The 12,912-nt window shown below is 42.3% G+C and overlaps 1 protein-coding gene across 1 annotated transcript; it reads right to left on the bottom strand.

The window, feature by feature from the left end:
* Nucleotides 1-6,406: 6,406 nt before the first annotated feature.
* On the bottom strand, nt 6,407-9,740 carry LOC310991775 (uncharacterized protein). Its single transcript, XM_083979693.1, has 3 exons — nt 9,102-9,740; nt 8,924-8,986; nt 6,407-8,808 (listed from the first exon to the last, which is right to left on the bottom strand). The coding sequence occupies exons 1-3, from the start codon at nt 9,195-9,197 to the stop codon at nt 8,041-8,043; spliced, it is 927 nt and encodes a 308-aa protein (XP_083835819.1). The 5' UTR covers nt 9,198-9,740; the 3' UTR covers nt 6,407-8,040.
* Between the last annotated feature and the right edge of the window lie 3,172 nt (nt 9,741-12,912).

Here is a 12,912-nt window from a genome sequence, read left to right on the forward strand (position 1 = left end):
ATAGTTTAAATTTTAACTTTTCAAAGTTGAAAAGTTACCAATTTCATGGAATGACCCATATGTGTTGGAGCGACCAATTTATTTATACTAAAATACTACACGAGAGTTCATTTTTCTCTGATAAAGAGTGGTTTTACCATCGCAGTGACCTTTCCATTTGATTCCTGGTGTCATAATTATATGAAAAAGTGTGTTCATTTGTCTTTGTATGATGTCTGGTTTAGGAGTTATGAAAATTGGCGTTTTCGCCATTCGTGCGGACATAAATTCAAAATGACCGGCAAAAAACCCCCATGGAACACTAGTTGACCCGGGCAACAAGCAAAAATCTTAAGTAGACGTCTTAAGGGTCCTTAAAAACCAAAAATGTTTGAAACATATCCACAAACACATCCACCAAATGTTGTGCTTCTACCACAAAATAAACAATTCTTGTGATTTATTGAGCTAATCTGCCCCACAGGGGATGCACATTTTTGGGGTGCGCTACCCACACGTTTAGCCCCGTTACTCATTCCATGAATGCACGATCCTTACAAGCTGTACCTCATTGTAAAGGTGACTAATCAGGCTTTCCAACAATTAAAGTCCCTGAAAAGTGACACTGGATTCGTTTTCTGAGTTAATCACATCCCAGACATATGTCCTATTAACCATCCTGCCAATTTTGGATGCTAGAAAAATTCATTTAGTAGGTGAAATTAGGTTTTAAAATCATGACTAAATGAGGCAGTTCTCGCAGCTCTGGATGTCTGCTGCAGGCACATAAGCCCCGCCCACTTGCTGAGCTTTGTCAAGTTTCAACTGTCAATCAAATGGCCTACTGCTAACTGTCACATCGTACCCGAGCAGCTACGGGCTTGAGCCTGAGTCCAGCTCTTATCTGAATGTCTCGGATACACACTGAGCAGTGAGGGAAATATGCTGGGGGCACACGAATCTCCGCTACCCTGATAGCGTTAGCTCGGCGGCTAATAGCCCGGCGCTAACGCGTTAGCTCGACTAGCCCGGCGCTAACCGTTAGCTCGGCGGCTAGCCCCGTTCGTCCCGTTCACCCCGAGCCTCCGTGGTCCCGAGCCACTGCAGCATCGGACCCACGGCTCACCGCCACAGCAACGGGAGCCTTGAAGGCTACACCACAACAACAATGAGGGCCGCCACCGTCAGCACAGGACGACGGGCCTAGCGCTAGCCGCCGAGCTAATGCTATCAGGGCAAGCAGAGAATCAACTGCTGACGGCGGCGGCCCTCAGTTTGTTGCCGGTGTAGCCGTTGCTGTGTCGGTGAGCTGTGGGACGGACGCTGCAGAGGTTCACCTGGACTGTGGCTGGTTTAGCTTTTAGAGTTTTGCCGCCGAGCGCCGGCTGGTCCCACGGTGGCTGTCTCATTAGTTTGTTTGAATTAAAAGTGGAGCTTCATGTTTCACATAAGAGCAGCGCTGCCTCTGGGATCTGTATAGACTATGTTCAAATAACACCAAATTTACATCAATAAATAGGCTAAATGTTTTACAATGACCTGATAAGTCTGCATTACATTTTTATTAAGACAGAGACCATGCTAGTGGACTGGTAGCTCCGGCGGCGCTAGTAGCTCCAGGGGTAGTGGCAGCAGACGCTCGTTGGCATTCTTGAAGTATTTATAATATTACTGTGCACATGGGAGGAGTTATGAAAGTAGGGACGCCAGTGCGTCACGGCGCCCCCTCTGTAAGCCTGCCCTTAAAAACAAAGACCACTGAAGCAGAGTGAAACTGTGAAACCCTAACCTCTAAAATTAAGCACTGCACAGAAATGAGTCTTTTTGCATGTTTTTATCAATACATTTCGAACACTTTTAATGTATTTTGAAACAAAACTCCAATTTCACTTTCCAGGGACTTTAAGCAATATCACACGAGAGGGAGTGCTGTTGTACTGTATATCAGCACGGCTGTGATTCGGTCGTAGGCACGAGGCCGCAGATAATCACACCGTGCTGATATACAGTACAACAGCACGACCTCGAGTGTGATATTGCTTTTATACAACAGTGCTACGAGCGCATTTTAGAACAGTAATGAACTACAAAAGATTATGATTTGTTTGTTTATTTAATCATTTATTTGGCTCCGCCAACAGAAATAGTTCCGCAACTGGAAGGGAGACAAGGCTGTTGCCAGGCAACACATAAACATATCATACGAGCTTGCTACGAGCTACAAGCTTCTCCACCGAGCTGCTTCAGTGCTGGTTCTGGTTCTGAGCCAGTGTCTGATTAGCACTGGAGTAGGGCTGGGCGATAAAAGGATAACGATATATATCGCGATATAACTTTACTCAATAGCAATATGAAACGTGGTCGATAGAAAGTCGATAGATTTCATTAATTCATGTTTTGAAACAGCCAATGAAAACGAGAGTTGCGCCGCGCTGAACCACTGGCTGAGCCAGCCAGGTTAGATTGACACAGCACAGGAAGACTGTACTACACAGCACAACAACACGTGGTAATGTTTGGGCTGCTGCAGCCTGGCTGCTGCAGCCTGGCGTCAGCAGCGGGGCATCGCCAGTAAAAAAGAGAGAGAGAATGAGTGTTGCCTCGAAAGAAAAAATGGAGGAGAACGAGGACGAGTGACCGCGAAAAGACGTGGTACGTCATGTTTACATTAACCCAGATTGATGGAACTCTAATACAGTACTGTAAACAACACTAAACTTTAACCACGGAGACACCAGGCAGTCGGAGCGGGTCGAGCTCCGGCCGCCGTCACACATCAAAGGGAGCGAAGTCACGGCGTAGCCGCTCTGCTGCTGCTGCTGCTGCTGCTGCTGCTGCTGCTCACACTGGAGCGACACTGTTCAGCTGTGCCGACCTAAACACTGGCCACTTGCGAAGCAAGCGCTAACAGCGACGATTACTCTTTCTTTTTCAGTCAGGTTTAGGCTGAGAATGATCGCTAATTAGACGGGCCACGTCAGGTCCGGGTTTTAATTTTCACGTCCGTTTATAACTGTAGTAGCAGCAGAGAGATGGGGCAACTCCTGTATGGAGAGTGTGGCTCTGATTTAACTCCTGTCTGATGTAATGTTAAAGAACGCCTGAACACCGGAGTGATAATGTCTGTAAAAAGACCCAGTGCTGTTGTACTGTATCAGCACTCATCTATGTCTCTTGTCCAATCAAATTATTTGGTTGAAACTAACTGTATAGCCTAATACCAGTTTTATTTATCTGAAACTGTTATTAGGCTACTCATTGCTTTATATGTTAATCATTACTTCTGAAATGTTAAATTTTTGACGGAAAATAAATATTTAAATCAGAAATAACCTTCTGATATCTTCAAATCTCACTTGTGAGTATGATGGAACATTTAGGCTTGACAAAAACAGTGACTTGAGTCCTATCGTGATATATATCGATATCGACTGATATGAAATAAATTATCGTGATAGGATTTTTTCTCATATCGCCCAGCCCTATGTATGGAGAGTGTGGCTCTGATTTAACTCCTGTCTGATGTAATGTTAAAGAACGCCTGAACACCGGAGTGATAATGTCTGTAAAAAGACCCAGTGCTGTTGTACTGTATCAGCACTCATGTATGTCTCTTGTCCAATCAAATTATTTGGTTGAAACTAACTGTATAGCCTAATACCAGTTTTATTTATCTGAAACTGTTATTAGGCTACTCATTGCTTTATATGTTAATCATTACTTCTGAAATGTTAAATTTTTGACGGAAAATAAATATTTAAATCAGAAATAACCTTCTGATATCTTCAAATCTCACTTGTGAGTATGATGGAACATTTAGGCTTGACAAAAACAGTGACTTGAGTCCTATCGTGATATATATCGATATCGACTGATATGAAATAAATTATCGTGATAGGATTTTTTCTCATATTGCCCAGCCCTACACTGGAGCAACAGGACCAGCATGAAGACATACAGAGACGTTATCGATACCGTATTACATTTGTTTATCTGCTATGTAATCAATATAAACACAGTTGAAGCTAGTAGCTGAGCTACGTGGCTAACAACAGCTAACGCTAATATCAAAACACATCGCCGTCAAAACGTAGTTGCCCCCGCAGCGATTTTTTTCCAACCATGTTTAGTAGAGATGTATAGCCAATTAGACGGACCAGGTCAGGTCCAGGTTTTAATGTTCAGGTCCGTTTATAACTGTAGCAGCAGCAGCAGCAGCAGAGAGATGGGGCAGCTCCTGTATGGGGAGCGTGGCTCTGACTTAGCTCCTGTCCAGCTAAACAGCGGAGTGATACTGTCTGTAAAAAGTCGCAGTGCTGTTATACTGTATATCAGCACTATGGAACGTCTCTTGTCCAATCAAATTGCTCGGTTGGGACCGGTCGGAACTAACTGTTGTATAATATACAATACATCACCAGTTGGTATTATTATACCAATATAATATTATTATTATATTAAAAGGCAGTTTACAGTATATTAATCATTCATTTATTTGCATGACAAATGGCTGCCACGGCCACTAGGGGGGCGCTTTTGAGGTGGCCCAATATCCAGATTTGTTTGAAACATATTCACCAACACATCCACCAAATTTCATGCTTTTATCACAAAGTGAACGATTGATGTAAAATATTGAGCTAATCCGCCCCACTAATAGGGGTGGGAGAAAAAATCGATTCACATAAATATCGCAATATCTTTTCTGGCGATTTTTAAATCGATTTTTCTTTTCAAGAATCGATTTTCTTTTTTCAAAAATCGATTTTTTGTTTTTGAATTTTTTTTAAATATTGTGCAATGTGCATTTGTTAGCCTTTTTTACATACAGAGAGTACAGGTTTTGAAAAGGGTTTAAGTTCACTTTATAATGGAGTATGTTAATTTATAGGCTCCTATAGTATTTGTGTGCAAATAAATGTTAAAAATGCCTAAACTATCTAAAAATCGAGAGAATCGGCAATATTGTAGAATCGCAATTTAAATCGAATCGCCATCCAAAAAATCATAGAACAATCGAATCGGGAGAAAAGCATATCGTCCCAGCCCTACCATCCCACAACATTTAAAGGTCCAGTGTGTAATAATTAACAAGGTTTATTGGCAAAATCTGAATATACTACCCATGAATGTATTAGTATAAGTTAGGGGTGTAACCAAAACCGATTTGAATCGGAAAATCGATTTTGATTTAAACGATGCGAGTGCATCGGTAGACGGACGAATGAATCGGTCTCAAAGTAGCTTGAACCGGCCGATGGCTCAATTACAAAGTTATAAATCGGTTTAATGTTGCAGCTTCCTGAAGCTGCATCTCCCTCTGTGACCGACTCCCTCTTTCTTTTGCAGCGCTTGCTCGCTCTACCTTTTTTTTTTTTTTTTAATTCAACACACGTGCAGACTTCCACTTGCGCCATCAGTAATATTTTGCAGCAAAAAGTTACACAGGAATGACAGTATGTGCCAGTGACGCAGCACATTCCCTGTGAATGAAGATCAGAAGACAAACGTACACAGAGTCGCGGACTCGACGTGTATCGCCTGTAACAACGGAGCTGCTATATAAACCAAAGGATGTCGCTGCTGCAGCCGCTTCTCCTGCAGCTCCACAGAGGAGCTCCTGTCAGAGGAACTCTGCTGCTCCTCTCTCTTCAGCCTGGTGTTTGACTGCACTCTATAGAAAAACAGTTCAACCCTGGAAGATCTAGCTGCCAATGCTGCGCAGCGTCAGCAGTGTGTGTGTGTGTGTGTGTGTGTATTTATAACGGCAAAAAAAAAGTGCAGCAATGGAGCAGCTGTTTGTTTGCTCTTTGTTGTTTCTTTGACTTTAATTTGTGCCAACAAAACATGAATATTTTGCTTTGGAGAGCTCTTACATGTTGTTATGTGTTACACTAATAAACATGACAAAAGTTACAAATACACTTCTTTAGTCTTTGATAAATCTTTTTGAAGGAAATGCCACATTTACAGTATTGACATGTTAATTCATATTGTAAGATGATTGTCTACTTTCAACAAAGAACTATCATTGCATCATAAACCCTTGAATTGAACTGTGTCATATTGAATTGAATCAATCATCATCATCATCGAAATTGTATTGAAATCCTACCGTATCGAACCGAATCGAGTCTTTCCATTTTAAAATGTATCGTTGAATCGCATCATACCCCATGTATCGAGATATGTATCGAATCGTCTGGTATTAGAGATGCACCCCCTTAGTGTAAGTGTATAATCACTATAAAATAAAATCTGTTTGGTTTTCGTAGCCTCATAATTCTTCTTTTATATCTACATAGCATGGGTCTTGTTTTAGAGAGTGTTGCCATCTTGCACCGCCATGTTTGTACGGCAGCCTGAACGGAAAATCCAGCCAGCCAGAGAGCATGTTTCAAGAGTTTCATGTTCATACAGATGTTACTGGTTCAAATTTGCGGACTTCACGCGTGGTTCACGCGAGACGCCACAAGACTCATGCATTTTTTTTCTTTGGCGAGACAAGAGGTTTTAATGAAAAGCCTCAATGTGCCAAAACAACCGCCAGGTGGCATCTGTGAGAACGGAGGACGACAGGCGGATGACTCAGTGATCTGTGCAGTAATCCACAGCTTAAACTCTAGGCTATTAAACTAGAACTAACTACTGTATACCCTGCCTAAATCACAGAAAATATTGTAATATGATAAAGCCTGTCTTGCTTTATGACTTGATGATTATGTATCACAAATTATGAAGGATCATCTGCGCAAGGCAAAGATGATAGCATCAACAAAACACGGCGTAACACACGCGGCTGTATGGGACAGGCTTTTATTTAATTCAGAACAAACCGCTTAGCAAAAATGGAAAATATAGTCTATAATAATTAATTGATCTGTTGTTTGGCCACTGTTTGAAAATAACCCGAATTATGAGCAAATAATCTGATCCAGAGCAGCAGTCATAATCAGACTTCTTCTAAATAAACCTTAACATTCAATAACTGGGTCAGGTCGGACCATGGGGTTATTTTTTCTCTTCTTCTTCACAGGAGAAAATGAGGTGCCGCTCACGGACGCGTTGATGTTTTGTGATTTATCTGCTGCCTTGACTCTGCCCTTTATACATGTGCGTTCAGATTAACAATAAGACAAGCCATGGTTGAGTTTATTGAGTTTTAGCTGCTCAATCTCATTGTTTCAAAGAAAAGGGATTGATTTTTATAACGAAATGAAACGAAAACAATATTATATTGATACATTGTTGTAAAAAAAATCCAAAAGAAACGAAAATGAACTAAAGAAAATAACTTTCACACACACACATTAAAACAGTGCGATTGGTTGAAAGCTGATAATTAGCCATGTGCTTATAAGCTGATTGGCCGAAACCAAGAACAAAGCCGCGTGAATGGCCAATCGCCATGTGTTAACGGCCGACATGTAAATCAGCTGTTTCGATGGGCGTTATATGAATAGAGATGTTAATGTGGTACTTTGCACATAGGCTGTATACTTTCTGTAACTGGAAGAAAAACAGCCAGCTGGAAGAATGTGTTGCCTAAATCTTTTACTGTGTGGGAGATCTCCACCAACGTACTGTAGCCGGGGAGAAAGCAACCGTTCTGCTGCGGGGGGAGGGAGGGGGGCTGTCGGGGTGGAGGTGCTGAAATGGAGAGCTGTCCCCCACAAGGTGCTAAAGTGAGGGAGAGGAGTGGAGACGCCGGTTGATTTGAGCGATTTAAGCAAAGCAAAGCCTGGGCTTTTATTTGGTTTTATTATATGCTTGTGGTTTTTCTCTATTTTTGCCTGTTTTCACTCTGCACCTGCCCTAATGTGTGTCTCCCTTGTCTCTAGTAAATGAATATTTCCCACAATAAAATGAGTCTTTAGAACAAAGAACTGATTTTTTTCTCTAGCTTTATAGAGCTTTATAGGCTATAATAACCTTGCTTACTGCTTTTTGAATCACTTGACAAAATAAGATGCCTCGAGCAAACTTGGATATGAAAACATTTTATTGAAGAAGAAAAAACACACACACATTGTAGCATCAAGTACTGTAGGCTACTGTAGGCTACAGTAGGGTGAGGATAGGACCCTCAGATGATCTTCTCGGAGTTCGCAAGAACTCGTTGATCTTATCTATGCAGTATTTCAAGTCCTTTCTGTCCATGCCTGGAAACTCCGTTCTCAGTGACTGCACTACAAAGTTCTTCACATTTTGTGGCAGTTCATGTTTCCCCCGGGATCCGTCCCAGTTTGTCGTTTTGGCCCAGGCTCGGTAATTGTCCTCTGAAATGACTCTCCGGAACAGTAGGCACCCAAAACGTCCCACCTGGCCGTGGCTCTGGTGACGGACTTGAGCATGGTCTTCAGGTCCGACATGCCTCAAGCTTACATCGGGGTGTTGGTGAGAGATGTTAATGCTGTCCGAGGTTGAAGATAGAACCAGCGGAGACATCGAGGCTTGCGACGAGGAAAGATCAGGAGTCGATGTGTGTCGTGGGATCGGCCTGACGGGGGTAAGGGGCGTAACCGGGATGCGAGTTCGCTGCTCGCGGAAAGCATCTCGCAGTTCTCCGATCCCAGCTCGGATCTCCTCCATGAAAGCCTGCCCTCTTCCTTCGGAGTTCCCGCTCTCTCTGAGGTTTTGATTTTCCTGCCTCAGGGTTGCCAGTTCATCCTCCATCCGGGTAATTTTTGCGAGCAGGGTCTCTTTTTCTGCCAGAAGCTTGCCTTTTTCCTCTTTCTCGCGCTGCAGCTGCTGCGTTCTGTGGTCCAGGAGCATATTCAGAGCAACATCACCAGGAACACGAGGAGCCACCAAACGAGAAACCTCTGCCTGTGGTTTGAAAAACAAACAAGTAATGAGTCATGGTTTACGGTATAATAAACAAGGGAGATAGAGTAGTATACAGTACACGGTATAAAGTGTAGTCTAGGCCTATGACACTTACCGCTTTTTTTTGGATGAGACGCTTTGCTGGCGGGGCAGACGATTGTGCGGTTTTTGCTGCAACCTGTAACAAGGAAAAATAGCAAAGAAATTAGAGACTGAAAATTAAAAACGTTGATCTCTTCCATTAGGTTGACAAATGTTTGATTCTCGCTTGTAAATGTAATGGGAAAAAATACCTTTTTGCGCCCCCGTGCAGCAGGTGGTGAGTTCTCATCTCGGGGAAAGAGAGCCTTGCTGACCTTGGATGCTCCGTAGAAACGTGCGCTCTTCATCTTGAAGCAGTTGAATTCGGTCAGCTAAAGTAATCAGTAGGTCGAGTCGAGTAATCAGCAGGGGGCCATATAGCCCATATGGTACAGAACTGAGGACGTGATTGAACAAGGCAGCAGAGTTACAGTAGGGTAGCCACGCCCATTAGGCGAATGTGAGACCCACAGTAAAAGAAAAAAAATCATTTTAGACCAGACACGCCCCTTGGGAGAGGCATCCTAATCAACGCCCACTCAGCAAGAATAAATTGTTGTAGCCTACTGTACATGGACTACATTTGGTTAGTCTTCATTGAGTTGGACTTCGATTTACTCAGAGATGGCTATGATCGACGCGAAAACGAGTGAACTCATCAAGACTCTGCGGAGGAAAGGCTGGACTGCACGAGCCATCGCTGCACATCTCAAGTCGGCCGGAGTCTCAGCCTCCCTGCGCACAATTCAGCATCATTTCCTGCATGCAACTGTGGAGAAAAGAGTCTGTAAACCACGTAAACTGACAAGGTATTGCCAATATATATATATTTTCATTATTATTATTATTATTATTATTATTATTATTATTATTATTATTATTATTATTATTATTATTATTATTATTATTGTTGTTATTACCCTAACAATGTCTCTCTATCAGTCAGGTGGTGGAAAGACTAGATGCCATCCTGAAAGCAAACGACGAGTTACCTGCAAGAAAATTGAAAGAGATTCTTTTGCGTGACCACAACATAAACATCAGTTTATGGTCGGTGCGGAAGGCGTTGCATCAGCTTGGCTGGAACTATGGGAAGTCAAGGTAAAACATTAGGCTCTTTTGCATCTTGCATTGAAATTTGAAATTATGTTACATTTATTAGTAATGAACTGCTCGCTTAAGCCTAATTTCTACATATTCTGCAGATTTGTTCCTATGACGAGGGACAAAAACAAAGAAGCACGTCTACTCCAGGCTGAGAAATGGAAAGCTGCTGGGGAGAAATTCGACGATGTCCTCTTCACCGACGAGTCGACTGTGGCCCTTGAGCGTTTTGCCTTGAAGTGCTGGAGGAGGAGCAACTTTGCAGGGACGCCAAAGCCTAAAGCTAAACACCCCCTCAAGCTTCATGTCTGGGGTGGAATTTCACGCTGTGGCCCTTGCCCGCTTCTCATTTTCGACGGTGAGTGGGGAAAAAACGTAGTTTGAATATATATAGACCTACCTAACAATTTAGTCTGAAACAGAGTTAAAATAAAAAAAATAAAAAAATGAAGAATAAAAAATGTTGAAATTAAGCCCGTTATGTCACCCACAGGCATTATGGACCGACACTTTTACCAAGAGGAAATCATCCGAAAAGTTGCTGGTCCATACCTCAGAGAGCAGTATCCGATGCGCACACATCGATTCTTCCAAGGTATCATCTTAACACTTTTTTAAAACCATCCTTAACATTCTTAGGCTACAATAAAGGCAATGTAATGATGATTTAGTTGGTGAAATCTAATGTTTTCTTTATTTTCCCTCCACCAGACAATGATCCCAAACACACTGCAATCAGTGTCAGAGCCTGTATGAAGACAGAGGGAATCAACTGGGTGCCAACACCAGCAGAGTAAGTTAGTCATAAATTTGGCGTGATTACCTGCATTAATAATGATGCATTTATAATTGGGATAAATTAATAGCAGGAAATAAGTGCTAATCTATCATATTCTTCTGTTTAGGTCACCAGATCTAAACCCGATAGAGCTGGTCTGGGCTTCGATGAAGCACTACATCCGCTCTGAGGCGAAACCAACTAACAGGGAGGAGTTGGAAGCAGCGATCCAGACATTTTGGATGGAGAAGCTGACCATCAGCGTCTGTAATAAGTACATCGATCATCTGGACAGTGTCATTGAGAAAGTTATAGAACTGAAGGGAGGAGCGACTGGCATGTGACCGTAATCGATATCCTGTCCTGGGGATGCTGTTTGTGTGCCTGCTGGTGACTGTAGCCTAATATAAAGCTGCTGTATATTTTAAATAAAGCTAGAGTGCAGTCACTGAGAACGGAGTTTCCAGGCATGGACAGAAAGGACTTGAAATGAAACTTGATGCTACAATGTGTGTGTGTTTTTTCTTCAATAAAATGTTTTCATATCCAAGTTTGCTCGAGGCATCTTATTTTGTCAAGTGATTCAAAAAGCAGTAAGCAAGGTTATTATAGCCTATAAAGCTCTATAAAGCTAGAGAAAAAAATCAGTTCTTTGTTCTAAAGACTCATTTTATTGTGGGAAATATTCATTTACTAGAGACAAGGGAGACACACATTAGGGCAGGTGCAGAGTGAAAACAGGCAAAAATAGAGAAAAACCACAAGCATATAATAAAACCAAATAAAAGCCCAGGCTTTGCTTTGCTTAAATCGCTCAAATCAACCGGCGTCTCCACTCCTCTCCCTCACTTTAGCACCTTGTGGGGGACAGCTCTCCATTTCAGCACCTCCACCCCGACAGCCCCCCTCCCTCCCCCCGCAGCAGAACGGTTGCTTTCTCCCCGGCTACAGTACGTTGGTGGAGATCTCCCACACAGTAAAAGATTTAGGCAACACATTCTTCCAGCTGGCTGTTTTTCTTCCAGTTACAGAAAGTATACAGCCTATGTGCAAAGTACCACATTAACATCTCTATTCATATAACGCCCATCGAAACAGCTGATTTACATGTCGGCCGTTAACACATGGCGATTGGCCATTCACGCGGCTTTGTTCTTGGTTTCGGCCAATCAGCTTATAAGCACATGGCTAATTATCAGCTTTCAACCAATCGCACTGTTTTAATGTGTGTGTGTGAAAGTTATTTTCTTTAGTTCATTTTCGTTTCTTTTGGATTTTTTTTACAACAATGTATCAATATAATATTGTTTTTGTTTCATTTCGTTATAAAAATCAATCCCTTTTCTTTGAAACAATGAGATTGAGCAGCTAAAACTCAATAAACTCAACCATGGCTTGTCTTATTGTTAATCTGAACGCACATGTAGGCTATAAAGGGCAGAGTCAAGGCAGCAGATAAATCACAAAACATCAACGCGTCCGTGAGCGGCACCTCATTTTCTCCTGTGAAGAAGAAGAGAAAAAATAACCCCATGGTCCGACCTGACCCAGTTATTGAATGTTAAGGTTTATTTAGAAGAAGTCTGATTATGACTGCTGCTCTGGATCAGATTATTTGCTCATAATTCGGGTTATTTTCAAACAGTGGCCAAACAACAGATCAATTAATTATGCATGGCTGACGGTGTCACTTTGTATCGGCCGCGTCTTCTATCGAGGGAAAGTTATTTATCCTATGTTTTATCGCCCAGCCCCAAAGTGACACAGACCCGTTCATTCACAAGAAATCATCCAGCTGCACTCTCAAACAAGGTGCGGAGTGAGAAATCTGCGGCACTACTGCACAGTACTGTAGTTGGCTCATTTTAAAAACACATTTTGGAGATGACGAGACAGATGACCGAAAAAAGAGAGTGAGACGTGGGCTATAGTCTACTGTAGCTGCCGTCGTTACATTTTGTCATTGAAAAACTAGGCTACTATATTATTTACTGTCTGCAGCTAGTTCTCCTTTCATCCTCTTGTATTCTGTATCATGAACAGCGCCACTCCTAATCGCGGCTATCAGGCTGTCAGCATTGTCCCCAAAACGTCTGAGCAGTATTTAGTACGGTGCTGCCACCTAGAGGAAAACAGTTGTG

This window comes from Trachurus trachurus, assembly GCF_905171665.1.
Source record: "Trachurus trachurus genome assembly, chromosome: 9".
In the NCBI taxonomy this organism is placed as follows: Eukaryota; Metazoa; Chordata; class Actinopteri; order Carangiformes; family Carangidae; genus Trachurus; species Trachurus trachurus.